General features: G+C 50.0%; 12 protein-coding genes across 12 annotated transcripts; all 12 read left to right on the top strand.

Annotated features, from left to right (window-relative positions):
• Positions 1 to 28: 28 nt before the first annotated feature.
• On the top strand, positions 29 to 3,739 carry TbgDal_XI8150 (protein kinase, putative; the record flags this gene model as incomplete). The annotated part of the gene is made up of 1 exon (XM_011781658.1): positions 29 to 3,739. The coding sequence occupies one exon, from the start codon at positions 29 to 31 to the stop codon at positions 3,737 to 3,739; it is 3,711 nt and encodes a 1,236-aa protein (XP_011779960.1).
• A 339-nt stretch (positions 3,740 to 4,078) lies between these two features.
• Positions 4,079 to 5,920, top strand: TbgDal_XI8140 (hypothetical protein, conserved; the record flags this gene model as incomplete). Its single annotated transcript, XM_011781657.1, has 1 exon — positions 4,079 to 5,920. The coding sequence occupies one exon, from the start codon at positions 4,079 to 4,081 to the stop codon at positions 5,918 to 5,920; it is 1,842 nt and encodes a 613-aa protein (XP_011779959.1).
• A 292-nt stretch (positions 5,921 to 6,212) lies between these two features.
• Positions 6,213 to 6,872, top strand: TbgDal_XI8130 (T. brucei spp.-specific protein; the record flags this gene model as incomplete). The annotated part of the gene is made up of 1 exon (XM_011781656.1): positions 6,213 to 6,872. One exon carries the CDS (start codon positions 6,213 to 6,215, stop codon positions 6,870 to 6,872), a length of 660 nt encoding a protein of 219 aa, XP_011779958.1.
• A 218-nt stretch (positions 6,873 to 7,090) lies between these two features.
• On the top strand, positions 7,091 to 9,052 carry TbgDal_XI8120 (hypothetical protein, conserved; the record flags this gene model as incomplete). Its single annotated transcript, XM_011781655.1, has 1 exon — positions 7,091 to 9,052. The coding sequence occupies one exon, from the start codon at positions 7,091 to 7,093 to the stop codon at positions 9,050 to 9,052; it is 1,962 nt and encodes a 653-aa protein (XP_011779957.1).
• A 374-nt stretch (positions 9,053 to 9,426) lies between these two features.
• Positions 9,427 to 10,866, top strand: TbgDal_XI8110 (seryl-tRNA synthetase, putative; the record flags this gene model as incomplete). Its single annotated transcript, XM_011781654.1, has 1 exon — positions 9,427 to 10,866. One exon carries the CDS (start codon positions 9,427 to 9,429, stop codon positions 10,864 to 10,866), a length of 1,440 nt encoding a protein of 479 aa, XP_011779956.1.
• A 572-nt stretch (positions 10,867 to 11,438) lies between these two features.
• On the top strand, positions 11,439 to 12,635 carry TbgDal_XI8100 (cyclin-dependent protein kinase, putative; the record flags this gene model as incomplete). Its single annotated transcript, XM_011781653.1, has 1 exon — positions 11,439 to 12,635. The coding sequence occupies one exon, from the start codon at positions 11,439 to 11,441 to the stop codon at positions 12,633 to 12,635; it is 1,197 nt and encodes a 398-aa protein (XP_011779955.1).
• A 1,627-nt stretch (positions 12,636 to 14,262) lies between these two features.
• Positions 14,263 to 15,108, top strand: TbgDal_XI8090 (NGG1 interacting factor 3-like, putative; the record flags this gene model as incomplete). Its single annotated transcript, XM_011781652.1, has 1 exon — positions 14,263 to 15,108. The coding sequence occupies one exon, from the start codon at positions 14,263 to 14,265 to the stop codon at positions 15,106 to 15,108; it is 846 nt and encodes a 281-aa protein (XP_011779954.1).
• Positions 15,109 to 15,544: 436 nt separating this feature from the next.
• On the top strand, positions 15,545 to 16,486 carry TbgDal_XI8080 (hypothetical protein, conserved; the record flags this gene model as incomplete). The annotated part of the gene is made up of 1 exon (XM_011781651.1): positions 15,545 to 16,486. One exon carries the CDS (start codon positions 15,545 to 15,547, stop codon positions 16,484 to 16,486), a length of 942 nt encoding a protein of 313 aa, XP_011779953.1.
• Positions 16,487 to 17,280: 794 nt separating this feature from the next.
• Positions 17,281 to 19,374, top strand: TbgDal_XI8070 (hypothetical protein, conserved; the record flags this gene model as incomplete). The annotated part of the gene is made up of 1 exon (XM_011781650.1): positions 17,281 to 19,374. One exon carries the CDS (start codon positions 17,281 to 17,283, stop codon positions 19,372 to 19,374), a length of 2,094 nt encoding a protein of 697 aa, XP_011779952.1.
• Positions 19,375 to 19,707: 333 nt separating this feature from the next.
• On the top strand, positions 19,708 to 22,719 carry TbgDal_XI8060 (hypothetical protein, conserved; the record flags this gene model as incomplete). The annotated part of the gene is made up of 1 exon (XM_011781649.1): positions 19,708 to 22,719. One exon carries the CDS (start codon positions 19,708 to 19,710, stop codon positions 22,717 to 22,719), a length of 3,012 nt encoding a protein of 1,003 aa, XP_011779951.1.
• Positions 22,720 to 23,587: 868 nt separating this feature from the next.
• On the top strand, positions 23,588 to 25,159 carry TbgDal_XI8050 (hypothetical protein, conserved; the record flags this gene model as incomplete). The annotated part of the gene is made up of 1 exon (XM_011781648.1): positions 23,588 to 25,159. The coding sequence occupies one exon, from the start codon at positions 23,588 to 23,590 to the stop codon at positions 25,157 to 25,159; it is 1,572 nt and encodes a 523-aa protein (XP_011779950.1).
• A 275-nt stretch (positions 25,160 to 25,434) lies between these two features.
• Positions 25,435 to 26,046, top strand: TbgDal_XI8040 (hypothetical protein, conserved; the record flags this gene model as incomplete). The annotated part of the gene is made up of 1 exon (XM_011781647.1): positions 25,435 to 26,046. The coding sequence occupies one exon, from the start codon at positions 25,435 to 25,437 to the stop codon at positions 26,044 to 26,046; it is 612 nt and encodes a 203-aa protein (XP_011779949.1).
• Positions 26,047 to 26,053: the final 7 nt, after the last annotated feature.

Raw genomic sequence — 26,053 nt, 5'->3', positions numbered from 1 at the left:
GTATCGGAGGTAATAGTTCAATTTTTGAATGCACGTAGACGAGGGAAAGTTTGAAGGATGTCTTTCGTTCGACTTGATTTCAGAGGGCCAAACCGAAGTAACCAATGTGGTACCCGATGAAATCGAGTTTCTAAGGGCGAACTATGATGACATTCACATTGTGGAGCGCGAAGGATTCCACCCAGTCGTCCTGCTTACCATTGATTCGTCAACGCAACCCACACGGCGTGTGGTGTTGGAAGTTAGCATCGTTGGTGGATACCCCTTCGTGGCACCGAGGGTCCGTATTCTCTTTCCCCACCAAGCAGCAGTAGGTCTTGATGGCGTACTAAGTGAGGCGGAGATTGGACAACTCCAAACGGACATCAGAGATGCCATAAGTCCTTGTCTTCTTGCCGGGGCTCCCTGCATTATGCAGATCATATCAGTTGTGCAGCGAGTGATATCTACTGAGGATAGCCACCCACAAACCCAAGCGACGGTGGAAATTGAAAATGCTAAGGCACCCGCGGGAGCGGAGGAAAGCGTGCTGAAACGTGACGTTGTTAAGCTCAGTGTACTGGCATTGCATTTACTTAACAAGTGTTGCCATTTGAAAGACCCTGAATCGAAGGAGGAAGCTAACAGTAATTTTCAGTTACTCGTAAACTACTTGCTGAACGATGCTAGACTCATTCCAAAAGGTTTGCAGAAATGCGTGACATGGAAGTATGAGTACGTCAAGCGAATCTTTAGCGATGCCATTCAGGTGTGCATCGATGGATCGGATCCTCTGATGAAGTGGATGTGGTCACATGAAGAGGGCACGTGCACGTTCCGGAGAGTGTCAGCGGGTCGGTACCGAAGCGAGTTTATTGAGCAGTGCCTTCTGGGATCTGGTGGGTTCGCTCCTGTATACGTCTGCCGGAAGAAGGTTGATGGTCGTCTGTATGCTGTGAAGAAAATAGCGATAAGGAAAAATGAGGCAGAGAAGGCCCTGCGCGAGGTTCAGAGTTTGGCCGCTCTCAGCCACAAACACATCGTCCGGTACTACGATGCATGGATCGAGCCGGGGTGCGACGATGAGTTGTTGGACTACGTTCTCGACGGCGATGAAGAGGTTGAGGACGATTGTGTCGATGGTGATGGATCTACCACTCACAGCTACGACTCAAACCGCCGTTCTACTATCGGTGGTAGCATTAGGGTCGGCGGCGCCTCCGACTATGGTGAGGGTGGCGGGGAGACAACAAACACAACATGCTACTCCTGCTCTTCCTCTGCGGAAGATGATGATGGTGAGGAGAGCAACCTGTTGTATGACTTACAGAGCCCAATGCACTCCCACAAGGAGGAGGAATTTTCTACACTTTACATTCAAATGGAATTGTGTTCCAAACATAGCCTGCGGCATCTGATCGATCAGTGCGACAAAGAGGAAGGTAGTTTGCTTACTGCAGGGAACGGGGACAAGGTGGCAACGAAAATATTTCGTCAGTTGCTGACGGTCGTGTCTCACTTTCACAGGCAAGGCATAGTCCACCGTGATCTTAAGCCGGACAACATCCTGTTCGAGATGCAGAGCTCCGTGAGCAGCGATGACGTTGGTACCATTCGCGTGGCAGATTTTGGGTTAGCGCGGACACTACACCGATCGATGAAGCATAGCCCAAGTAATGTGGAATTGAATGATGTGCGGCCACTGGATGAACTTGAAGTGGGTCCTTCTCCGACAGGCAACCTGGGATCCGTTGTTTACTGCGCACCGGAACAAGAGCGGGGTGAGAGTTATGACTTCAGTGTGGATGAATACAGCTTGGGTATGATAGCGCTTGAGATGTGGTTGGCTGTTGCCGGACAGGGATTCAGGGAAAGGTTCAACATAATGACGGATATTAGTCGTGGAAAACCGATTCCTCAATGGTTTTACGCCTGGAATCCGAGAATGGCTGAGGTGATTGCAAGTCTCCTGGAGCGGGATCCGGGAAAACGGAGAACGTCGGAGGAAATATTAAATAAGGCTGACCTTCCCGGCGATCCCGCAGACGTGGTTGAAGCTCTAGAAACAATAAAAAGACACGGTGAACGCTTTTCTGGTCGAGTACTCCACTGCGTGAAGCAGGCATCAGTGAAACAGCACTGCAAACCCCCACCGCAGGTAAAGGATGCCGTTAAGGCACTTACCCATACAGTTACACTTGATCTTATCCAAGCAGTGAATATTATAGGAATGCTTCATGGCGCTATGCCCTTGGCATCCGTTGACCCTTTGGTCCCCCTGAACACCCTCCTGAGCGAACAGGACGTATCGTGTCTGATCGACATGAACTCCAATGTGTGGGCGTTCCCTAACCAGCCGCAGCTTGCTACCGCATACCACCTCACTCTACTCACAAATCACCATATTGGATCTTTCTATCATTTTCATTACAGGTCCCGGCCGTATGCCGTATTCACCACTCCGTCGAGTGCCCCTGGAATAGTTGATGAAATGTTCCTTGATCCCCTGCTTTCGTTCTTCCACCTCCTGTCGGTGGTTGAATTGAAGTCCAAACTGGAGATTATTGTATCCCACGCTGATTGGCTAGCTGCGACTCATTCAAGAACAGTCGGTTCCGTTGAGTCGTTAGATCACTTGGGTGACCTATGTGAGTCCATTGAACCGGGAAAAAGCATTGGGCCCATTCTTGATAAAGTTGACAGCACTCTCTCTGATGGCAACCACATCGCCTCTTCGCATGACCGGTTGGAAGCATTGAAGACTTTTACCTTGAGGATAACGGAGGCCCTGCAGTTATTTGGGAAACAGGTGGCATCGAACGTTCGTGTTTGCATCGACCCAAGGCTGAAGCCCGCCGAAACGTCCGTTGATAGGTCGTTCATTGACTACGGGGTTTTCTTCGAGTGCCGTACGCATGAGAGGGGCCACGCCATCGCCTTTTGCTGCGGTGTTGAAAATTTTACAAGTAAATGTGGGGCCCGAAATGCCGACGTGCAAGCCGTCTGCTTGAGTGTTGATCTTTTCGCACTTGGTGAGGTGTGTGAACATGTTCGGTTCCCACAAACAGATGGACTGCTTCTCAGCGGCGTTGCGGTTCGGCCTCAGGACGTTTACTCGCCAGGTCAGAAGTATTCCGCTCTTACTGTCTCTGCAAATCTGTGGCTGGATAATATACGTGCATGTTTTCGCATCGACCAAGATGTACGCGGGTTCCGGAAGGCTATGAAGGCAAGGGGAATACAAACCCTTTTTCAAGTTGGAAGTCAGTCAGCGTCTATATCGTTGTTCCACGAGACAAAAATGAACATTCAGTCCGTGGATATTACCTCCCGGGAAGTCTGCAGGGTTGTGCGTAGGCATTGTAGCTTTGAACGCGCTGACGACCCCGTCCTCTACTTGAAGGACAGTGAAAAACGTGTTCGTGCCGAAGAAGTAAAAAAACTTTTCGCGGTGATCAAACGGTCACTCTTTCACATATTGGTAGTGGATGCTGAAGCGAAGAAGGTAGCAGAGTGCGTTCGGCTGTATTCCGGGGAGGTGCCTTTCCCTGCAGCTGACGGGGAGCGCTCCACTACCCCCGAGTTGGTCGAGTGGCTCAAGAACAGTATGTCAACGTACGGCGTACTCCCCATATTTTCGGTTCCTGACAAGACGGTAACATTTGCTGTTGACCAAAAGCTATTGAGGACTGCTTCGAATGTGGAGCAGAAACAATACAAGGCGGCCAACCGGGGGGACAACGTACGGAGAAAGAAGTAAGCGTTTTGTACTTTTCCCTGATGTAGTGCGTTCTCCCGTCGATAGGAATTTTCCTTTTGATAATCGTACTGTTTTTCTTTTTCTGTGAGCGCAGATCATACTACTCTGTCAATCTCGTTGTTACCTACATTCGTGCACCCACACGCGCACACACGTATACACAGATATTGTTATCACATCTACAAGACTACAGTGAACTTGTTATCCTGCAAGTGACAATGTCAGATGCCTTGACCTTTCGGCCGATCACTGGTAACTTTTTAAACGTCTACTGGTTACATACATGATCTGCCACACTTCAATCGCCACTTCTCAAGCAAAGCCTAGTCGGCAGACTCAATGGCCGCTGAGGATCAAGGTGCCTCACCGTCTTCCCACCGAGGGGAAGTCGACGCACTCCGAGATAGGGTAACTGCAATGAGAGAAACTATCGAATCCCTAGGAAATGACCTCGCAGGAGAAAAACTAAAGTATGCGACTTTGCACGACAAGGTAGTCGCATGGAAAGAAAAAATTAAGCAAAAAACCCTCGAAGACCGCCTGCGCATTAGCCAACTAGAAGAGGAACTAAGCGCAGTGAGGAAAAAACATCAACTGGCAACAAGTGCAGCCCAGCTCGACGTGCAGAAAAGTGGAGGAGGAAACCATCACAACCTAGAATCTGTCGAACCACAGGAAGCTGTGCACGAGCAACTGATGCAAATAGGGAAGGATGAGGAAGCATCTGAGCTTCTCAAGGAAGGACGCGCCCCATCCCAGGAATGCCTTAGGGAGGGGGAAGAGGAGGAGGCGTTGATCGAGCGGAAAATAGAGCCGAAGCATCAAGGGGCACAAGTGCCAGAGGGCCATCCCTTCCAACAGGCCGCCCTCGTTGGCAGCATGGTGAAGGAGCTGAGGAAGGCTAATGAGACGTTGCGGGCCGACCTTGGGGAGGCGTCACGGTTCGTGGAGGCAGCCCGTAGCGAGGCTGAACAGCTCAAAAAGGGTTTATGTAGCACAAAGGAGGAGGATGAGCTCCGTATTGCAGATCTTCGTGAGGAGCTTGACGCTCTACGGTGCCAGTTGGAGAACACAACATCGAAGTTGGAGGCCGAGGTTGACGCCAATCGCAAACTATTTCGCAGGTGCAATGATGCTGAGGAACGGTGTGAGCATCTGCTGCATGAAAAAGAAATTGATAAACGTATGTACGAAGAGAAGTTGGTTGAGTGGAGGGAAATATTTCAGGTGGCAAAAGCGAAGGACGAATCCACTATCGATGAATTGAGGACGTCGTTGTGCACGTCGCGTTGTTACCTGAAACAACTTTGTCACACGGTATTGGCGTTCCTTGGTTGTGAGTGTGATAACCCTTTAGAGGTTATTGGCGACGAGTTTGCTGAGCGTTTGGTGAACGTTTCTTTGTTTTCCCAGAGGTTGGACTCTTTTCGTAAGTTGCTAGTAGAGCGAGCAAAGTCGTGTTGTGTCGTTTGCGACGCTGACTCCATTTTGCAGGTGTTTGAACTGATCTGTTCGAGCATCGAAGGCGTGCGAAGTGAACGCGATGTGGCTGCGGCAGAGTTAGATAAGAGCAGGCAAATGATCAGTGATGCTAGATCCCAGCTTGCCCTTTTGGAAGCAAAATGCAGCTCTTTAGTTTCGCCCGATGTCGTCGCAGGACTGGAGGCTAGGAATATCCAACTTGAAGAGAAATGCGAACTTTTGCGAAGGGAAATTAAACGTCAGAGGGAGGCTTTCCAGCGAGAGAGAGATCTGCAGGAATCGATGGTGGCTACTGCACCTTTGCAAGGAGTTGCAGCGGCTCGTGTCCCATCCGATGGCGTCTTCGAGAGGGGCATGTTATCTCTTGCTGCACAGCAGAGCCAACGGGACAACGAGATACGTCAACTTCAGGCAAATGTTCAGGCGTTAGAGAGAGAAAACGCTGTGTTGAGACGCGAGTGTGATCACAATAATAGTGTTGTAGCTCAATTCACGAAGGAAATGGAGGTGCTCAAAACCAAGGAACGCGTGCAACTGAGCGTAGAATATGTTCGCAACGTGGTGCTGCAGTACCTTTGCTGTTCCTGTGAGGAAATGAGAATGAAAATGGTTCCAGCTATTGCAACGGTGCTGGAATTTACGGCGAAGGAGAAAAGGGACGTGCAGAGCGCCAATCCACAGTGTCCCCCATTGAAGTAAGAAATGTGCGTAGCGTGTGTATGTTATTGTGTTTGGTTTGTTTAATGTTATGAGCCTTTTATTTATTGTAAGCGTGGAGTTCCGTTACCTTCAAAAGGTAATTTGTTCAGTGGGGGAATGTCGTTTTTTCCTGAAATGTTACTGTATAGCTGATTAGTGCACGTGATCTCAAATCACTGAATTTTACCATTACTTTTGTGTAGTACATCGGAGTTTAATCAACTGTGAATTCCTTTTGGGGTTGTGAGGGCGTGTACTCGCTGTTTTCAACTTCAGGTTAGATTGTGAGCCGATGGGGAAGCGTGATTTGGAGAAGGAGCGACAAATTGAGCTTGCGGCCATTTGGGGTGCTGAGGTCGACGGAGAGAACCGGTTCCCGCGACGGCGTGGATTATCGGGAAAAAAGTCTACTGGTGCATCGTGTCTGCCGGTTGGTGTTTCCGTCGAGGATGTCGATGAGGTTCCCTCTGACTTAGGGAGCGAAACCCGCAGTGAGGAGTGCAACAACGCCAAGAGCGATATAAAGAAGAAAAAAGCTGGAAAGGACCGAAAGACAAACAGTACGTATCGGTTGCACTGCTTTGTTGGACCTGGAACTGAACGAAACGATGTTCGCACCGTTTTTGAGGCTTATGAGCCGAAAGTGGAATTGAGGACATCTCAGCAGGGTAATTTACTGAACAAGACACATTTTGCGGTGCTGACTTTTCGTAACAAGGCGATGGCGCTGCACGCCGTGAAGGTGCTGGACGGCACCAACCAGTACGATCGTTTAGGGGTGCGCAAGCTTAAACTTGGCTTAATGCTGTCGAGGAAGGAGCATTCAAAGATCCGTCAAAAACTTCGGAAGCGCATGCGTGAAGACCACGAGCGTCGCCTGGCGGAAGAGGTTAGTGAAGAAGCAGAGTTCGTCAAGAAATTCATCGAGTCATACGTTCCGTCGGCGGGATAAGAGTTTTGGCGTAGGCTGTACGACGACTCTAAGTATAATTAGTTGCGACAATAAGACGAATATATATATATATATATATATATATATACATCCGTGCGCACGTTGCTTCGTTGAAGGTGGAAACCGCACGTTCACTTGTGGTGTTTTGAGTGCAATGTTTTTTTCACTTCTTTTTCTTTTCTTTACCACTTTAGCCGGAAGTTGTTGGCGGTGTCGCGATGACAACGAAGGAAGCAGTGGTGCAGATTTACAGATATTTGAAGGCTGTGTGTACCGATCATGTGTCGAGTAACACGGTGCCAACCACGGCTGTGAGGAAGTATGTTGGGGAAGTGGATGACGATAATCTTTTTCACGGCCACGGGGCACTTGTCTCTGCCATGGGATTTATTTACGAAGGGACATTCGTACATGGGTGCATGGAGGGACACGGACGGATATCCTGGGCTAACGGTGTCTCATACGAAGGTAGCTTCCACAACAATGCTCCACACGGCATTGGTGTTCTAACTAAGGCAAACGGTGACAGATACGCTGGTGAAGTGTACAAAGGCGTGTACCATGGTTATGGGGAGAGTACAACAGCAACCGGTGTCTACAATGGACAGTGGCGCTACGGTAAACGCCACGGCAAGGGCCGACAAACATACGCAAATGGCGGGTCCTACTATGAGGGTGAGTGGGCTGAAAACATGCGCCACGGCAGTGGTAAGTTGTTGTATCCGAATGGTGATTTGTATGATGGTATGTGGGTGAACGGTAAGCGGCACGGCCATGGCTCTATGGGATGGAAATCAGGTACCGCTTATTATGTAGAAGTGTATGAGGGTGAGTGGTATGAGGGTGTCCCGCAAGGTTTTGGGCGCTCCACCTACGTACATTACATTGACCCCTCTAGGGCAACACCAGATACAGAGGGTCCAGCAACATTCGCTCATCCTAGCTGCGCTGTTATCAACGTGTATGAGGGTGAGTTTGCTAATGGGAAGCGCAATGGCTTTGGTATTTTCTACTACGCGGACGGAAGTACATATGAAGGTACATGGAGGGACGGCAATAAGTTTGGAAGGGGAAAATGTATAACAAACGCTGGCAGTTCGTATTACGGAACCTTTGATTGCAATGAGATGGATCTTCCTCCCGGAGATATGTCGTCTGACCCACTCCCCTCGGTTACCTTAACGGACCTCGTCAACGTTTCGGATGGATCAACTGAACACGCCGCATCGTCCATTAGACTCCTTGTACTGCGATTCAACAACCCCCTTAAAGATATTTTCACTGACTACTGTGGGAAACAAAGGGGCATTAAGTTTGTTACGACGCACACTGAGTGGTGGCGGCATCGTCTTCCAGGACACTTATGTATACCTCAGTTTCTTCGGCTACTAAACGATGCGCGTATCATCAACGGCTATATAACTATTGGGGTTGCAGTTGATTGTGTTGTAACAACGTTGGAGGAAGAGGAAAAGAAAGATCATTCGGAGCCTGTTGATCAGCGGAGTGGGCGGCTGCGGAAGCTGCGTAGTGAGGTGCTGCGCCTGGACGGCTGTATCAACTACCGTCAGTTTGTTGAGTCACTCGTTCGTTTATCAGCAAAAACGTGCATTGGTCCTAACTTCGCCGAGTTGTCACGACAGTTTACAACCATTGTTGAACGATTGTTGGATAAAAAACACATCGCTGAGGAGCCGCTATGTCCCGTGACAAGGGAATATGAAGCCATACTTACCAAAGATATTGTGCACCGTCTAGAGCATCTGTACTTTCAACTTGCAGAAGATGCTGTTCCTGACCTTCGCGGTACAGCCGCTGTGCTGACTGCCCACAACTTTATTTTATTCTTCCATGACAAACTAGACTCTTGCAACATTGGACTTGTAGAGGCGGTGAATGTCGTGCTGCCCTTTGACCGCTTTAAGATTCCAGGGACTGTGCCATCCGGCATGTGCCAACCACGAAACGCGATGGGGCACTCCCTGTACGAAAAAAGTTCAGGACCCGGAGGTGAGTTCTTGGCAACACTTGTCGCATCTGAGCGACGCCTGACGTTTGTTGAGTTCGTTGAGGCGGTGTTGGTGACTATGCGCCTTGCTGGCGCATTGAAACCGGACGAGATGTGCGGGAAATTACTAGAGTTGGTCGGAACTGAGGAATCCTCTCATGACGGGGTGTGACCCAGGGGGAGAGGGAGAAAAAATCCATGTACATAGGTCGGGCGGAAGTTTGCCTATGCGGGTGCTACAGTGAGAAAGCGAGGTCACCGTTTCTGGAATGCATTCACTCCGTGCAGAGCACCACCTCAATTATCATTATTTTTTTTTTGTGAAGGCACTTGTAATACCCCGATGTATGTTGCGTATCTCTTGCACCTAGTAACATCAGATTACCGTGTTCTTTATGTTGCCCATTTTCTTTTTTTATGGTTCGCCACACAAAAAAAATAGGGGTCATTTTCTGAAAAGCATTCGAATTATTAGAGGGCATCCTTTCTATCCTTCATTTTTTTTTTTTTACTACATTGACGGTGCGTTTTTAATTTAACGTCTTGATGGTGCTTGATATACAGCTGTTTCGAGACGAGACGGGTGCAAATATCATACGCGAGTCGCAGCGCCGCCGTTTTGCCGATCCTGACATTGTTGACGCTATCATAGAGGCGGACAAAAAATGGCGCCGCACCCAGTTCCTCACTGAGGCCAGTAAGAAGCTGATCAACATCTGCAGCAAAGCTGTGGGAGCAAAAAAGAAAGCAAAGGAAGCCGATGGTGATACGTCTGAGATCCCACCGCAAGTGAAGGAGGCGTATGAAAATGGGACGCTGAAGGGGGAACAGGTCGAGCAGCTTTGCGTCCTGCAGCTGAAACAGTTGTCGAAGGACCTGTCGGATCAGGTGGCTGGCCTCGCAAAAGAAGCACAACAGCTGGAAGAGGAGCGGGACAAACTCATGCTTAACGTGGGTAACATTTTGCATGAGTCAGTGCCAATAGCACAGGATGAAGAAACTGGTAACACTGTGGTGCGCACCTTCGGGAATACGACGAAGCGGGCAAAGCTTAATCATGTGTCAATTATGGAGCGACTTGGTATGATGGACACCTCAAAGGCAGTTACCTCAATGGCAGGTGGCCGTTCTTACGTGTTGAAGGGCGGACTCGTTCAGCTGCAGGTGGCTCTCGTATCGTACAGTCTTGATTTTCTTGTCAAGCGGGGCTACACACCATTCTATCCTCCCTTTTTCTTGAACAGGGACGTCATGGGCGAGGTGGCGCAGCTTTCCCAATTTGACGAGGAGCTATACCAGGTATCTGGGGACGGAGACAAAAAGTATTTGATCGCCACCAGCGAGATGCCAATCGCCGCGTACCACCGGGGGAGGTGGTTCACGGAGCTTAAGGAACCCTTGAAATACGCCGGAATGTCCACGTGTTTCCGAAAGGAAGCTGGCGCTCATGGACGTGACACTCTCGGTATTTTCCGAGTGCACCAATTTGATAAAATAGAGCAGTTTGTCGTGTGCTCACCTCGGCAGGAGGAGTCGTGGCGCCACTTAGAGGATATGATTACAACCTCTGAGGAATTTAACAAGAGCCTCGGTCTGCCATACCGTGTCGTTAACATTTGCTCCGGTGCTTTGAACAATGCCGCAGCAAAGAAGTACGATTTGGAGGCTTGGTTCCCTGCGTCTGGGGCGTTCCGTGAGCTAGTGTCATGTTCCAATTGCACCGACTACCAGTCACAAAGCGTGAATTGCCGTTATGGACCAAACCTGCGTGGTACAGCCGCTCAGAATGTGAAGGAGTACTGTCACATGCTGAATGGCACTCTGTGTGCTATTACACGCACCATGTGCTGTATTTGCGAGAACTATCAGACGGAGGAAGGTGTTGTTATACCCGATGTACTCCGCCCGTACATGATGGGAATTGAGATGATAAGGTTTGAGAACAACGCTCAGGCGGAGGGAACGACACCCGACAAGGGGGAGTGACCGTAGCAATTACAAGCGGTTTACGTGTTTGTACGAATAATCTATTTCTGCGGGTGTGAGCGTGGGTCAGTAAGTGAAAATTAAATAATAGGGGTCTTCGGGGGCAGCGGTAGGGAAACGGGGGGGAGGGTGCCACATTTTGTTTCCTTTAGTTCCGTGACTAGTAGCATTGGGACCATTGTATGCTGAGGGCCAGCCTGCGTCGAATGGTAGTTATGCACATTCGTGTAAGGGCACGGTTGGCTGCCGTGTCAGGAGCCGTGACCATTTTGGCTACTGCGGGAGCTTACGACTGTTAGGCCATCCTTACCTCACCTGTATTTGTTTTATAGCTCTACTAACTTTGAAATATATTTGCTCATGTTGTTGTTGTTTATCAATTCCTTCCGCAGGCACATGCACATTCTTGTATCACATTACTGCCCCCACATTCGGCAACCCGCGAACGTCCTTTCAGTTACTTTCGCCTCTCTGCCCCTCCCTTCCTTGATTTGCACATCCATCCCCCTTGTTTTCATGTACTTCCGTGTGTGTTCGGCTCATATATTTTGTTCAGAAGTTGCCGAGTATAGATGGAGCAGCAGGGAGATAGTGAAGCAAAGGAACATGGCGAGCTTACAAGGAACGGTATCACAGACAATGCGTACGATAACAGTGTCGGAGCATTTAACCGCACTATACTAGATCGCTACGCGCATTGGATGACGCAACTAGACCAAGGAGCATGCGGTTTGCGTATCTGGAAGGCGGAAGAACTGTGGAAACGCTACGAGCGGGTGATTAGGGTCGGACGGGGATCATTTGGCAGCGTGTTCATTGTGTACGACACGGAGAGGAAAGCGTATCTAACGGTAAAATGCATGGAGTTGCTAGGTAAACCGGGGCCGGCATTGAGAAGCTTGTCACAGCCCACCCTTCGCGAAGTAATTCTACTCAGTCAAATCGACCACCCAAATGTTGTCCGTCTTATCGACTACTATTTGACGTCAGATGGGATGCTTCACATGTGCATGCCCATCGTTTCCCATGATCTAGTATCCCTTATCCGCATATGGAAGATGAGGGGGCCTCGGGGCGAGTCCAGCCTGGGTCGCATGCCCTTACCAACGGTTAAATGCGTCTTTCGCCAGCTGCTCCGTGGTTTGGAGTACCTGCATAGGCGGAACATTATTCACCGCGATTTGAAACCTAGTAACGTTATGCTAGATGACAACGGGGTAGTGAAGATTGTTGATTTTGGTTGGGCGCGGTTCGTGCCGCGTAGGTGGCAAGGACGTTTGACGGGTCCACCGTGCGTGGTCACGTATCGACCTCCGGAAATTCTTCTAGGGGGTCAATGCTCGTTTAAATATGACTCATCGATTGATATATGGTCAGCGGGCTGTATTTTGTATGAGATGTTGACCGGAGGCAAGGCTTTTAGCAACGCTAGAAATGAACAGCAAGCGCTGGCGGCCATCACTGACATGCTTGGCTCACCGTCAAGTAGAAGCGAAGTGTACTATGGTGCAGCTGGTGGTTCACGGTTACGGCCGTCGAAGAGGCAACCCAGGAACTTTGAGGAACGGTGTAGGATGGTGAACATGAGTAATGAGAGTATAGACTTCTTGGGAGAGATGCTGCAGCTTGAGCCCAACTCGAGGAAAAGCGCTTCCCAGCTTTTGGGACACTCATGGTTTTCCACATCGCCGCTACCGTGTGAGCCGGAGGAAGTGTCACTCCCTGGAAGCAATACGTATCGCCTTTTGGAACGGAAACGCACTCGTTAGGAACATACGCATATACATAGGCAGAAACAAAATGGAAGAGGATGGATATATTATACGTGAAGGAAATTAGGGAAGGGTGGATTAGTAAGAGTATGAAGAACGGACTCGCAGTGGAGAGCTCATATGTTTGGATCGTTGTGAATGACGCACTGCTGTGCGGGGAGTGATGACCTAAAGGGCGCCTTCCTTCTGCGGGACCCGTTATTGTGATTGCAGTGGCGTTGGTGAGGAAGTCGTGTGTTACAACACTGTGCGGGTACTTGGCACTAAAAGCAGGTGATAGTTGCCATCGATGCAGCATGCTAATGAATCCGTTTGTTTCGCTTCATTCCCCCGTTCATTCAGCTCCTTTGCTCGCAAAAACGGTTCCTTTCTGTGACTTCTCCGCAATAAGCATCGTGAGAGGCAGAGTGAAGGTAATGCCCTGCCGCAGCGGAATCTGCCTTTGTTATCGGCTGTTCTTCTTCGAGTTGATCTTTTAGTTTATTTTATTATCACTTTAGTGGTGCTACTGAATCGCAAAAACGTGCACCACCTTACAACTTGAGCACAGCACCGCCCCTAACCCTAACCCTGTCGTTTCCCATATAAATGCCGAACAGTTTGTAGTGTTTTCAGAAGCATATGTGGGATCAGAAAGCGGTAGGAGGGTTGCGCTAAACCTTTCAGCCTCCTCGAGTTTTCGAGCGCCGGTCACATGGCTGTACGGTAGAGGGGCTCACTTTTTCCGTGTGGATATGTTTTTTTTTTAAAGTTAGTGTGCTGCTGTTGTTGTTGTTGTTTTTGTGAGGGAGAGGGAGGAGATAACACCATTTGTATTTGTATAAGCGTCTCTCGTCTTGACAGTGGCTCTGATGTGCTAGGCCCGGTCGCGCACGGGCCGACCGAGGTCGTCACTTTTGCTCTACTAAAGTTGTGTAACTGACGGTCGGGGACCCTCAATAGTGAAGTAGGTCTTCCATGTTTTTGAGGGTGTATTTATACTTCCATGTTGCTTTTTTTGGTTTGTTCCGGCGCCCCATGGGCTGCCGTAAGGGCTTCTGAGGGCCATTACGAAAAAAAAAATCTAGTTGTTCCCCCCCCCCGAGTTACTAATTCACGACTGCGGATGGGGTCATCCACTTGTTCTTTTTTTTTGTTCAGATTATCATGAGGAGTGATAGCAAACCCGGCGTTTCTTCCTCACAACTTCTGTTTTTGCGTGCGCGAGCGTGTGCATTTTTGTATAATTGGAGTCCCATTATTTCCGTTATCGGTGGGGAAGATGATTGCTGATTGAGGTGGTACTGTGTCATGATCTTTGTCAACCTACACTCACTTCGTATCCGTGTTATACGTGCTTGCTGTGACTTTTTTTTTTTTTAAACACGGTCGGCGGTATACTTACATGTGTGGGGGTGTAGGGATACATGTACGGATTGTGGTTGTGCCTGTTGGATGTGTTCTTGCCCATCTTTGACCCTTCGTTATTTGCTTTGCATGACTCCAGCGTGGTGCTGCATTCGTGTGAGACTTTTAGAAAAAGAAAAATTCCCTGCTGGTTCCTGCGTCCACACCATTTGCGCACACGTGTTTGGGTCCCTTACGGGGGTTGAAAGAGAAAAAGAAGAAAGTACTAAGAAAAAAGATGACTTCTCTTATCAGTCGAGTAGCAAGGGTAATGGAGGAGATCGCCCCACTTCACCTTGCTGATAGATCTTGGGATAACGTTGGTGTTCTGGTGGAGTCTCCCATGAGCAACAACTCAGGCGTTGTTGTGCTGACGATCGATCTCACCCCTGAGGTGATGGAAGAGTGTTTGCGCCACAATGCTGAGGTTATCATCGCCTACCACCCGCCCATCTTCACACCGTTTAAACGGCTGACACTGACAGATCCCAAGCAGAAAATAATACTGCAGACCATACGCCATGGAGCCTCCATTTACTCCCCCCACACTTCATTGGATGCGGTTTCAGGAGGTATAAATGATTGGCTCGCCTCCATTGTCGATGCTAGGGGAAGATGTTACCCCATTCGGCCTTGCGAAATTTATATGCAAGACAAAAATTGCGGTAATGTTGATGCGACGGTCGGAATCGGTCGTATCGTATCATTAAGCGGACCCAAAGAGATACATACGTTGGTGCAGGACATTAAACAGGGGTTAGGCCTTCCAACTGTGCGGGTTTCGCTGCCAAGTTGTTGGACCCGAAACACACCTGTGGAGCGGGTGGCCATTTGTGCAGGAAGTGGTGGTAGCGTCTTCAGTGGGTTGAAGGAACACGTAGACGTGCTTCTCGCCGGGGAAATGGGCCATCACGAAGTCCTCGCGGCCAACGCCAAGGGACAGGCGGTGATATTATGTGAACACAGTAACACGGAACGTGGGTACCTGAGTAGTGAGCTGTTACCAAAATTAAAGAAAGCTATGGGTGAAGAGGTGAGCGTCATCACCTCTACCGTTGACAAGGATCCACTTGTTGTTTGGTGACGTTCCGCTTCCGCGTGTGTGGTAGATTTACTGTAGCCTGCACTTGATCCTCTCCCCTCTCCGCGGCATGAACTCCTGCACTTCGAATGTGGTAGTAAAGAATGCGAGGTTTGAAGCAGTGAGCGCATATGTAGCGATAGGTACCTTACGTTCTCCAAATCTTTCTTCTTTCTTTTCCTCCCTGTTGTCTACAACCGACTGAGCTTTTCTTGTAACTGTTCTCATTCTATCTCCATTTGTTTGGTGTATCGATGCGTTTTACGCTTTTCTTACCGTTTCACCTGGTGGCAGAAGAAACTTCCCCGTCTCTAAGACGGCACGAAACTAAGGAGCAGAAGGTTACTGCGATTGCGTTATTTGGACATTGTTGTCGTTTCCCAGTTTGGCGGTGTATTGCGTCAAATTAGCGAGGAGGGACTCAAACAAAACGGTTTTTATGGCCGCAACAATTCTCAAGGACATCGAAGAAACCAGGCGGTTGGTCGAGGAATGGTACGTCCAATGCCTCATGCGCCTACAAACCGCGCGTGGTGTTGTTGACCGTCGCTTTAATTGCCTTGAGGACCTACTCAATGAAACTGCTGTGAGTCCTCACCACGAGGACAGCAACGCGAAGCTCCTTGATTCACTTATGGTGACTCCAAGCCGGCCAACTGTGGCCATTGAGGATAAGTCGCGCGCCACACCGTCTATGGCCTCACCCCCGGTGAGTCGCGCGACAGTGAATTACGACCGCATTATAGACGAGGTGGCTGGCGCTGCACGGGGCACCAACGGCAACACAAATCAAGGAACACCCTCCCTATGGCAGGGCCATGTCGGGGATATTGTGCTTGGGGACGAGGACTGCAAACGGCCCACGCCCGAGCTAATCCCAGAGGACAGACGTAACCGGTCCCCACCCAAGAACCACAGTGCCCCGTGCCAGGTCATTGTCATGTTTAAGCGGATGCGCGTCCTCCAGTTCGAATCCCCCACGTATGTTTCCCCCGGGGAGTATGTAGTAGTGGGCGGTGACCGTGGTGAGGATATTGGACTCGTCACGCGAACATGGGCACATGACGAACGGGACTGCGGCGGCGAAAAGAAGTGGGCGGAAGGCGTTGGCCGTGTATTACGTGTGGCTAGTGCACTGGAGGTGTCGCAGCTTCAAGGTGTGCAGACTGAATTGGAGGACCGTGCGGTCGAAGTGGCGCAGAAGAAAGTGGAAGAGCACGGATTATCCATGTTAATTGTTGATGCGGAATATCAATTTGACCGAAAAAAGCTTACCTTTTATTATCGCGCACATCAGCGGCTCGACTTCAGGGTGCTCGTACGGGATCTGTACAAGACATTCCGTGCCCGTATTTGGATGGAACCAGAAACACCTTCGTAGATTCTGGAGGTGGTTCTACCAAGTGTGGGGTAGAGAGTCGTCCGGAAAATTTAATCTGGTCATTCCTTCCCTATTCACCGTTTTCTTCCCACTGTTCGACTGTTCATTGGAAATGTTATTGTTTGCTTTCTGGTGCGCCCTAGCTTCAACCCTTTTATTATGGAAGTATGGTGTCAACAGTTGGAAAATTACAAAGAATCGTAGTGGAGCGGTGGTAGAGCTATATCTAAAGAAGGGAAGACTCATGCCCACACAAACAAAGCAGGGCAAAATGAAGACGGATAAAGAAGGCAATCAAGCGCATGAGGAGAGGTCGGGCAAGGGGAGAGGGAAGGAGATTACCGTAGGTGAGTGCGTGTGCACGCGTGTGTATAGGGATTGGAAAGTGACATTCAGTTGTCGGGATGCGCACATTCGTCTTCTCCCATGTTCTCCACCTTTCCTCCTTTTCTGTTTTTTTTCTTTATTGCTCCCTTTGTTTGTCAGACTCTCGCGAGCGGCAAAAGGTTGCGGTGCTCTCCGCCGCCTTCCTCCGACCAGCCATGTGTTTTCTTTTTGATGTTTTCAGCTCGCCGCACACCCCCCCCCCCCGGTCCCCTTTACTGCTTTCCGTTAGTTATATATTGGTGTTTTCCTTTCAGCATCTTTGTACTCATGAGCTTTGCGCTCGTGGTGAAACCGCAATTTTCTTGGCTGTGTGAACTCCGGAACATAATCCACTCCGCTTCCTCCGTGAAACACATAAAAATGCTTGAAAGCTAACAAATCGTAGGGTAAAGGCCACCGCATGAGTGATGCAACGGTATCGTGGGAAGCAGTTCGAGGGAGTGGGCACTCATGACCGAATGTCGTCCATTATGAGTATGCAAGGGCCTAAGAGTCAAGATATTAGAGCACCCTACGGCAATGATGAGGACTTGGTGAGACGTGGGTCGTCGGTTTCCTGCTGTACGTCTTCTCTCATGCAAAGCGGTGTTGGAAGAAGGCGCCAGCTGAGCACGGGAATACGATCGCCTCCTGTTGAGTTTCCAATGTTTGAGAGAGAAATTAGGACAACGCAAAACCATATGAATGCCACGCCACGCAGCCGTACGCTGCGTTCGCCATTTCCACCAAATGAAAGGGGCAACGAAAATGAAAGTACTCCATTATCGGGGGCTGGAAGCAGTAACTCAGGGAACTCGGAGAAAAATAACCTTGACGAATTTGTCACTTGCGAGCCAGTGGAAGTGGTGAATGGCATGAATCGTGTTTGCGTGTATGTTCCTTCCTCAAAGGGAGCAGAGACCCCGCGCTCGGGTGCCCTTAAAATTACTTTTCCGGCACCCGAGCGCTCTATGGGGACCGCGAGTTACTCATCGCCTCCCGTTATGCGTTTCCAGCCTTTATACTCTCCCTCCCTGCCTTACACGGTCCCATCACCCGTTCAAGAGGCATTAAGGTCGCTACTGGAGGAGGCCGCACAGCGGCAGCAGTTGGGAATCGGGACCAGTAGACGGCAATCCTTTGTTTGTAACACCGGTGTACAGACGGAACCAGGGACGGAGGTAGAAAGCATTGCCCCAGGTCAAACCGTTGAATCCGATGACACACACTCCAATCGAGCACAGGAGAACGAACAAGCCCCTTTGTCATGTGGTGTCTCAAGCCCCGTTTGTCTCAGTGGGACTTTGTCAAGTATGTCCTCCCCTCGATCCCCCAGGGAGCCACGTCCCTTGATGAAGGTGGGTGAAACAGAGAGAGACGAAGGTGATTCGAAGGTTGATACGAAACCGGCGCCCGGCGAGCAACAAGAACAAAAAGATCAAGCGCGGAACGAAGAAAGGGAGAGGGAGGGAACAAAGGAGCAGAGGGATGTTGGGAGTGCTGCACCTTCCGTAATGAGTGTGTCAAGTGCAGCGGAGAGTAGTCCCACAGAGCCCCTTAACGCCGCTACAACCGCGGAACAACCACGCGGTGCCTCCGCCTGCGTCTTTATAGACCTGCATGGCATTTGTTCCGCAAAGAACGGAAAAGCGGCAGCTGGCCCCCCTATACGGGTGCATGTAACAAACCCTATACCAGGAACCAACACTAGTGGTACGGGGCACAACACAAATATGGATAATGTGGACTATCCAATGAAGTCGGGGTTGATGTTAAATCAACAAAGTGAGCGGTGCCGCAAATTAGCATCTCAGATGTTAGGGCATGAAACTGCGAACCCCCAACCCACTGCACTGAGCACTGCGCCTTGGTATCTGCGAACTTCATTAGTTGTTGAACCCAATGAGTTTAAAAGTCTTCTGCGAAACAGTTGGCGTTGGTCCTCTGGGGAACATGGCGGACCAGATAATGTAGGTGCCCATGTCTCATCTTCGACGGAACCGTATGGCCACACCGCTGATATCGCTCAAAACGTATATAATTCAGAAGTTAAGGGACCTCGGCCAACTGCCCCTGACAGCTTAGTTGAGGGACCCTCACGCAGCCCCTCTCATGCGTCAGGAGCGCCGCGACCAAAGGCGCAGCGGTCAAAAGCTTCTGACAGCAAGCATCGGGGTAGCAGGCGCAGAGGAAGTCATTCGTCCACTCGCACAACACGTTCAAAGGACTCTGCGGCTCTACGAACACGCCGAGTCAGTGCTCCTGATGGGCTGACTGAGGACGGTCCACTTGCCATGAGCGTTTCTGACAGTTGTACTCAGCGTTCAAAGGGCCCCGATGCCGTTATTGATATCAGGGGCGATTTGAATCCTTCCATCACTCGTGCACCACCGCCATCTTCACCTTCAGTAGGTGTGGAGCCTAGTGTTTCACCTGTAAATCAGAGAAATGCAGAACCGGAACAACATCCCGCGGCGGAGGTGCGGCGCAAACAGAAGACTCGGTGCTGCTGTACAGGCTAGTGGATGACCCCTATTTCTCTGGTGGTATGGAAATCAAAAGGACGTGGTGCAGGTAGCGAGCAACGGCTGGGCACCAGTGTAGATTAATAATGGCATCACTGGGCAAATTCCTGGGGGAGATCAACCTTATACATAGAGGACCGCTATGTGATCCAGCACCACGGTGATGATTGTGGTACAACATAGAAAAAAAAGATACTTCATTATTTTTGCTTCTACTTTGTTTTGGTTCAGGGGCTATGTGACCCTACCTTCGTAAATTTTCTTCTCACACCTTGCCCTCCTTTGAACAGGGTCGCTCGTGTTTGTGTTGAAAACCCTTAGTTGGAAGAAATGGGGCGGATAGAGGACCTTGAGCGCAATGAGCGGCTACAGGTTATTCTGCGTAGCATGGACGACAGTCCCCACCTCGTGTACCATACGGAAGGGCCATTACGTATCCACAGACATGGAAGGAAGAAGAAGGTGCTGCTTGCTGCAACACCGTTTTATCTCTACCTACTAAAGGTCAAGGGAATGCGTTTCTATGCACGGTGGCCCAATATCCGCTTAACTGCATCCCTTCGGGACAATGTCTTGCTTATTGAATCGGATACCAACTTTGAGGAAACGGAAAATGGTGCTGGAGGCGCCGTAGTCAACGGGAAGAATGCATCTGGCGATGATTTCCGTTCTGTGATGTTATTTGGAACGGCCTTTGTGGATTTGCGGGAAGTCGAGCAACGTCTAATGGAACTCACACGCGACGCGCGGTTACGCGCGGAGCAACTTGCTAAAGATGAAATACAATCAGTGAATATGCGGGAGTCATATGCTGATGAAAAAGCTGTTACCTCAAAAGATCCCGACAGTGGGGAGAGTGAAGAGGAGGAAGAAGAGGAAGAAGAGGACGGGGGCCCTGTGTGGGGACAGGGGCAACAACAGCGGGCCGCTCTCTCTCGGCAGCGCGACGGGGAACAGAGTAGCTTGTTTCAAAAAGCCCCGTCACGGTACCTGGCGGTGACATCAATTGTAGATGGAGAGTTTACCGATTATAGCACGTTGAAGAATGCGTATATTAGGAATGAGGAAGATGTTCTGTTGGAAGACATAGCGACCTTCATTAACGAGAATAAAGGTCAGGTAGAGAAGCTCTGTGAACGTCACTATCCGGTGTTTCTGCAGGCGGCACGTCAGTGCACTTCGATTTCTGAGGATGATGCTAAGCTAGTTGGGCAGGAACTCAGCGGTGCCATTGAGCTTGTCCGTTCTTCCGCGATGGACATGAAGGTCGCGGCTGCAGAACTCACTCTCTCCCGTCGTGTGAAGGATAACGTGGCGCGCGTACGTCTGCTCCTGCATGGGGCTCTTGAGGTTGCTGAGCATCTGGAAACAACTGAAGCGCGCCTCCGCCAGCAGCAGCTTCTCGGTGCCGTTGTTTCACTTAAGCAGCTCCTTCAGATGGCAACACCACTAATTGAGTATACTTTAGGTGACTATGTTATAAATCAGCGTGTACCTCAGATAGCGCATGAGATCTTTACATGTGCGATTCAGCACCTCAACGCGTGGCTGAAACTTCTGCGTGAAATGTCGCTGCCCATTGGCACGGCTGCAATGACATGGAGGGGTACCGTGGACCCCGGATCTGTAGAAAAGGAATTACACATGACAGACGAGGGTGAGTGGTGGGTGGAGCTAAGCTGTACATCAGCGTTCATTAGACGGGCTCCATTCGCTGAAGCCGAGGGTATTTCGAAGGTGCTACGAGGGGCCGCCATGCAGGAAGTATTTGAGGAACTTCGGTGTGGAGCGTATTATCGAAACTATTACATAGATTGCCGCGCGCAACAAGCGAAGCTCGACCTTTACGACACACCTCTGCGTACGGAGGGGGTTAGCGGAAAAGCACTTGTTGAGGATTTAAACACATATTGCGCCACTGCCCTTGGCTTTATTCTTATTGAGGACATTGTATATCACGTTACGGATCCACACATGCAGTCAACGGCGGAGGTACTTTGCATGTGGGATCAAATTTCGCATGCCATAGCTGAGCGAGCACGTTGCGTTACATCAGCGCTGGCAAATGATCCCGACTACACAGAGCACGTGGTAGATGTGTTTCGTTTGCTACGACGTTTCGTCAATATCGCTGTCGACTCCGTTGTCAGTGTCCGTCTAAGTCCCGTCATCGTTTCACGTATGTTGGAAGTTATGAGCGACAGTATTATTAGTACATGGCTGCAGGAAGCCTGTGTGGAAGCATCACAGATTGTATCTAATGACACGTTGCAGCCAATATCTGTGGGAACGGACGAGGAATATAACGCATACGTCAAGCGGTTCTCGTTTGACCGCTACAAAGATATCGAACTTTTCATCCCTTCTTGCGACCTCAGTGCTGGGGAAGTCGTACTCCCATATGCTCTGCTCGTCCCAAAAATTGGTGAAACGGCGCTTCGGTTCTTGGCGCGCTGCCACTCTATAATTGAGGTGAACAACGGAGCCGTGGCGCGGCAGTCCGAGTTCAATAACGTGGATGAGATGTTGCTGAAGTACCTCTCCGTACTGTTCCGCACCGTAGCGGGCGTGATGCAAGGCCATTTGGCGTCAGTAGAAGGTAACGCAATGATGAAACTTGCAGTGTATGTAACATCGTGTGCTGTCATGCCCATTATTCTCTCATGTGTGGAACAGCAATTTGTGCTTGCTTGGCCAGGTGACTACGGCGGACTACACAGACGAAAGAAGCTAGGGGAGCCACAACTCCTCGACTCATCGTCGTCCCTTTTCGCGAAGGAGGTACAGAATGGTATCGGGAGGCTGCTCCCGTCGTTCATGAGGGAGGTGGAAGAACGGCTAAAACCAACAGCCGACGTAAATCACTGGAAGCGGCTCGTCGCAGTCCGCCAGGGTACGGTTTCCCATAGTGTAGAATCAGGAGTGGGGACGGTTTTTAGTGGTGACGAAGTAAATGAAGAAAATGGAGGGCTGATTGCCGCAATGGATTTCATCATCGGAACTATTCCAAAACTATTGGCGGTGCTACAAGTGTCTGTTACTCGCAGTGTGTTAAGTACTGTAATAACTCAGGCTGCTATTACTGCTCAAATGAACATAGAACAAGCCATTCACGCTGGAATTGGGGATGGGGGCTCCAGTGACCTAACTGAGTTACGCGCTTGTGTAAAGGAGTTTGAACAAATTTGCGCAACCCATATACCCCAGTGGAAGCAGCGCATTGCAGCATCAATCAGTGAGATGACCGTTGCTCACCGGTTCCCCCTGAACCCGACGCAAATTGCGGATGATCTGTTAGCGTGGATCGCAAATAAGGAGGCCGCGCTAAAGCGAACTTTATAGCATCCATGTCTGATGGTTGATGGGCTGAACATCGCGGATGGTTGCTCTCAAAGTGGCGGCGTGCACTCCTGCAACGTTGGAAAATCCGAGAACGAGGTGCAGAGTTGTTCTTCCCTTCTTGAGCGTTGCTTTTTGTACCGTGACTCCCGATGGGTGCTGAGGGGCCGCCAACGTCTCGAAAGCCCCCCCCCCCCCATTGCAACCCGAGTTGGTGGTTCTTTCTATTAGACGTTCAGTTGCGTCCCATGTTGTTTTTCTCGCTGGCTTCGTTTACTCGGTTATGTTCCCTTTTATTGGATGTCCTTCCAACAGTTTTTTTGTCCTCAACCCTTTCTCCCTCTCAAGTGTTTTTGACACTATATTAAAACACGTATATCTGTGTGTGCGGGGACCAGCTATGTGACGGCCTGGTTTAGGGTGAGAACCGCTCTTTCCATGGTTGTACGCTTTGCTTACTCGTTGTGTGAGGTAAAAAGAAAAAGTTCTACACGAAGATCAGAGTGTTTTGTCCCTTTGCTTGGTGGTGCCGGGATTACGATGACGTTTTTTGTTTTTTGCACCGCGTGTGTGAGTGGGTGGAATAGATCACTCTGGTAGCAACTTATGTTTGCTAAAGGGGTTTGCTCAGTCCACCGTGAACCCCTTGTAGCCTCCCCATTATTCCGTGTATCTGGCTCTATTGGGTTACTGCTCCGTGCGCAAATCGCAGTGCATTCTTTAAATGTGTAGTTCTTCTATTTCTCTATCAAGACATAGTATTGTGGCAGTCGTTTAGTGGTATTCGGGAGACTGACATAGCCGCCTTGAGAGTGTGTCCACTGATTTGCGGGGCTACAGATACTTGCCTATTAGCGATATTACTGCATTCATGAGTGTGAAAGAGCAGCTTCGAGCTTTTCGCTACATAGCTGGGACGCGCGACATACCATGGGCACATCTACGCAGCGTCAACGTTGCTGCCCATCATACTGTTGCACCAGATTTGCAGTTGATGAAGAACCTGATTTCACTTGTTGCCGAGTGTGATGTTAGCACCGCGGTGGTTGCGAATACAAGCGAAACAGATATGCATCAGCTGCTGAGTCTCCTACAGCTTTCTTTGCAGTTTGTGCTGTGGTCACAATCTGTAATGAAAGGTGAGCTACTCGAGAAGCGAACCTGCGACGCCGCTAAGCGAATCAGTTCAAATAGTATGGGGAGGCTGGAAGAGAAGCTGGAGGCGTCACGTAGGGAACAGTCGAGGCTGCGGGAGGAGCGTGATGCTCTCAAAGTAACGTGTCGGACTTTAGAGTCCCGAGCCTTACAAGCGGAGTCGAAGGTGCGATGTCTGGAGAAGGAGCTCCGGGACGAGCGCACGCTCTTTCAGGAAAATGTTTCTCTTCTTGCGGCAGCGCAGCATAAAGAGGGAGGGCTGAAAGCAGGAAGACGAGCCGATAACGGTTTCTCCTCACCGCCGGCACACCAAAGGCAACGGGAAGGAGCCGATAGAAACGGCTTGCAGAGAGGCCACAATTTTGGGAAAATGTTGAAACAAACCCGAACAGAAGTCCTCTTGGACGCACCAAACGATCAACTGCGCCGACATAGTCAAAGTTGCAGTGGATTGAGCGTTAGTAATACCACTTCCTGTTGTGCGGAGCGGGAGTCATTGCTGTGTCTACAAGGTGAAGAAAGGAGGGTACGATTGTCCAAAACCCCGTCCCTTCGTCACACTCCCCGAAAGAGTGAGGAGCCTGCTCAACCAGAGGTTGTTCTAGCAGTTGGTGCCATAGAGAAGCTTCGGGCGGAGGTAGAAGCTGCCCAGAGGCAAATAACCATGTCTTGTGAAGCTGTGCATTCATTTCTTAGCAATGCAATGAAGTCTAATGTGGACGAAACCAAGGCGATTGTCCAAGGCGTAGGACAGTGGATGAACAATCTGTGTGACTCTGTTTCGAAGGAGAAGGAGCAGGAACTTCAGGAGGTCAAGACGTTTCTCGCCAAGTGGAAGGAGGAAGCGCAGCAGATGTTGGACTCCCAGATGGTAACAGTGACCGAGCGGTTAAACAAAGAGTTTATGATAAAGCAGCAGCAACTGCGGCAACAACAGTGCTCCTCGTCCTCGTCCGTCGCGCCACTGGGGTCGAGCGCTGCGACAAATGGCAAGGAGTGTTCATGTCGACACTGCAATCAGCGCTTTCCCCCTTCCTCACTGAGCGACCACGAGGCAGAGTGCGACCACCGCTTCGTCAACTGTGAAAAATGTGGACGCCCTGTAATGGTGCGCCTACTGCCAAAGCACAAGTGTGCAAGTAGGGACAATAGTGAATCGGATATCCACGAGATTTCGTCGCAGATACAACCTTCGTCTATGATGTTGCTCGAGACACAAAAGGAACTGCGACTGCTGTTGGAGGAAGATCAGGAAGAGGGTTCGACAATATCAAGTGCTGTCTTGTAAATTGTTGTTAACACTACCCTGGCGGAGCGTGTGATAAATAAGCGCAAAAGTCCCGGCATTCCCTCCCTCGGGGGGGGGAGCTTTAATTCTCTAAGGACTCACGTTTGCTGTCAACACTATTACGCCATCGCTACTTCCCCCCTGTTTCTGCCGGTTCTGTTCTTGTGTACCTGCCTTTGCCGCTGCATACTGTACTCTGAGCGCACCTTCATCCCGTCACCGAATACCTAGTAAGTACCTTTAGCGCGCAGCCACCGAAAAGAAGAGAACGAGGTATGCAACAGGAGAACCGCCACTTGTCTTCCGCCGACCTCTTTAAGAAGTTCACATTGCAGAATGTGGCACAAATAGCCAACATTAGCAACAAAGAGCAGTCTCAAATCCGCGGAGAACTCACTGAACAGTACCCGCTGCTTGCAGACTTCTGGGAGGATATCATGCCGAAGAAGGTGGATATCATGTTGGTACGCTGCCACGACCAGGTGCACTGCGTTACACTGGTCAGTTCGCAGCCAGAAGTACTATTCTTCAGGCATCATAACAGTCCCTACATTCCCCATCTGAAGTTGTTGCACAAGTATCCTTTTATTTTGCCCCGACAACAGGTAGATATTGGTGGCTGCAAGTATGTTGTTTCAGGGGCTAATGTTATGTGCCCTGGTCTCACATCGGAGGGCGGGTACATAACACCAGGACTGGCTGCTGGAGCTATCGTAGCCATCCACGTCGAACAAAAGGAGCATGCGATTGCCGTTGGTCGCATGCTGATGTCATCAGAGGAAATAGAGAGAGTTAATAACGGTCCGGGGATTGAAAACATTCATCACCTTGGTGACGGCCTGTGGATGAACCGCGTTTTAAGTTCGTCCCACATCGGCGCTCGGTGATCAGCTG

This window comes from Trypanosoma brucei, chromosome 11 (genome assembly GCF_000210295.1).
Source record: "Trypanosoma brucei gambiense DAL972 chromosome 11, complete sequence".
In the NCBI taxonomy this organism is placed as follows: domain Eukaryota; phylum Euglenozoa; class Kinetoplastea; order Trypanosomatida; family Trypanosomatidae; genus Trypanosoma; species Trypanosoma brucei.
Note: the sequence above shows the minus strand (reverse complement) of the source record. Positions and strands in the feature narration are given on the sequence as shown.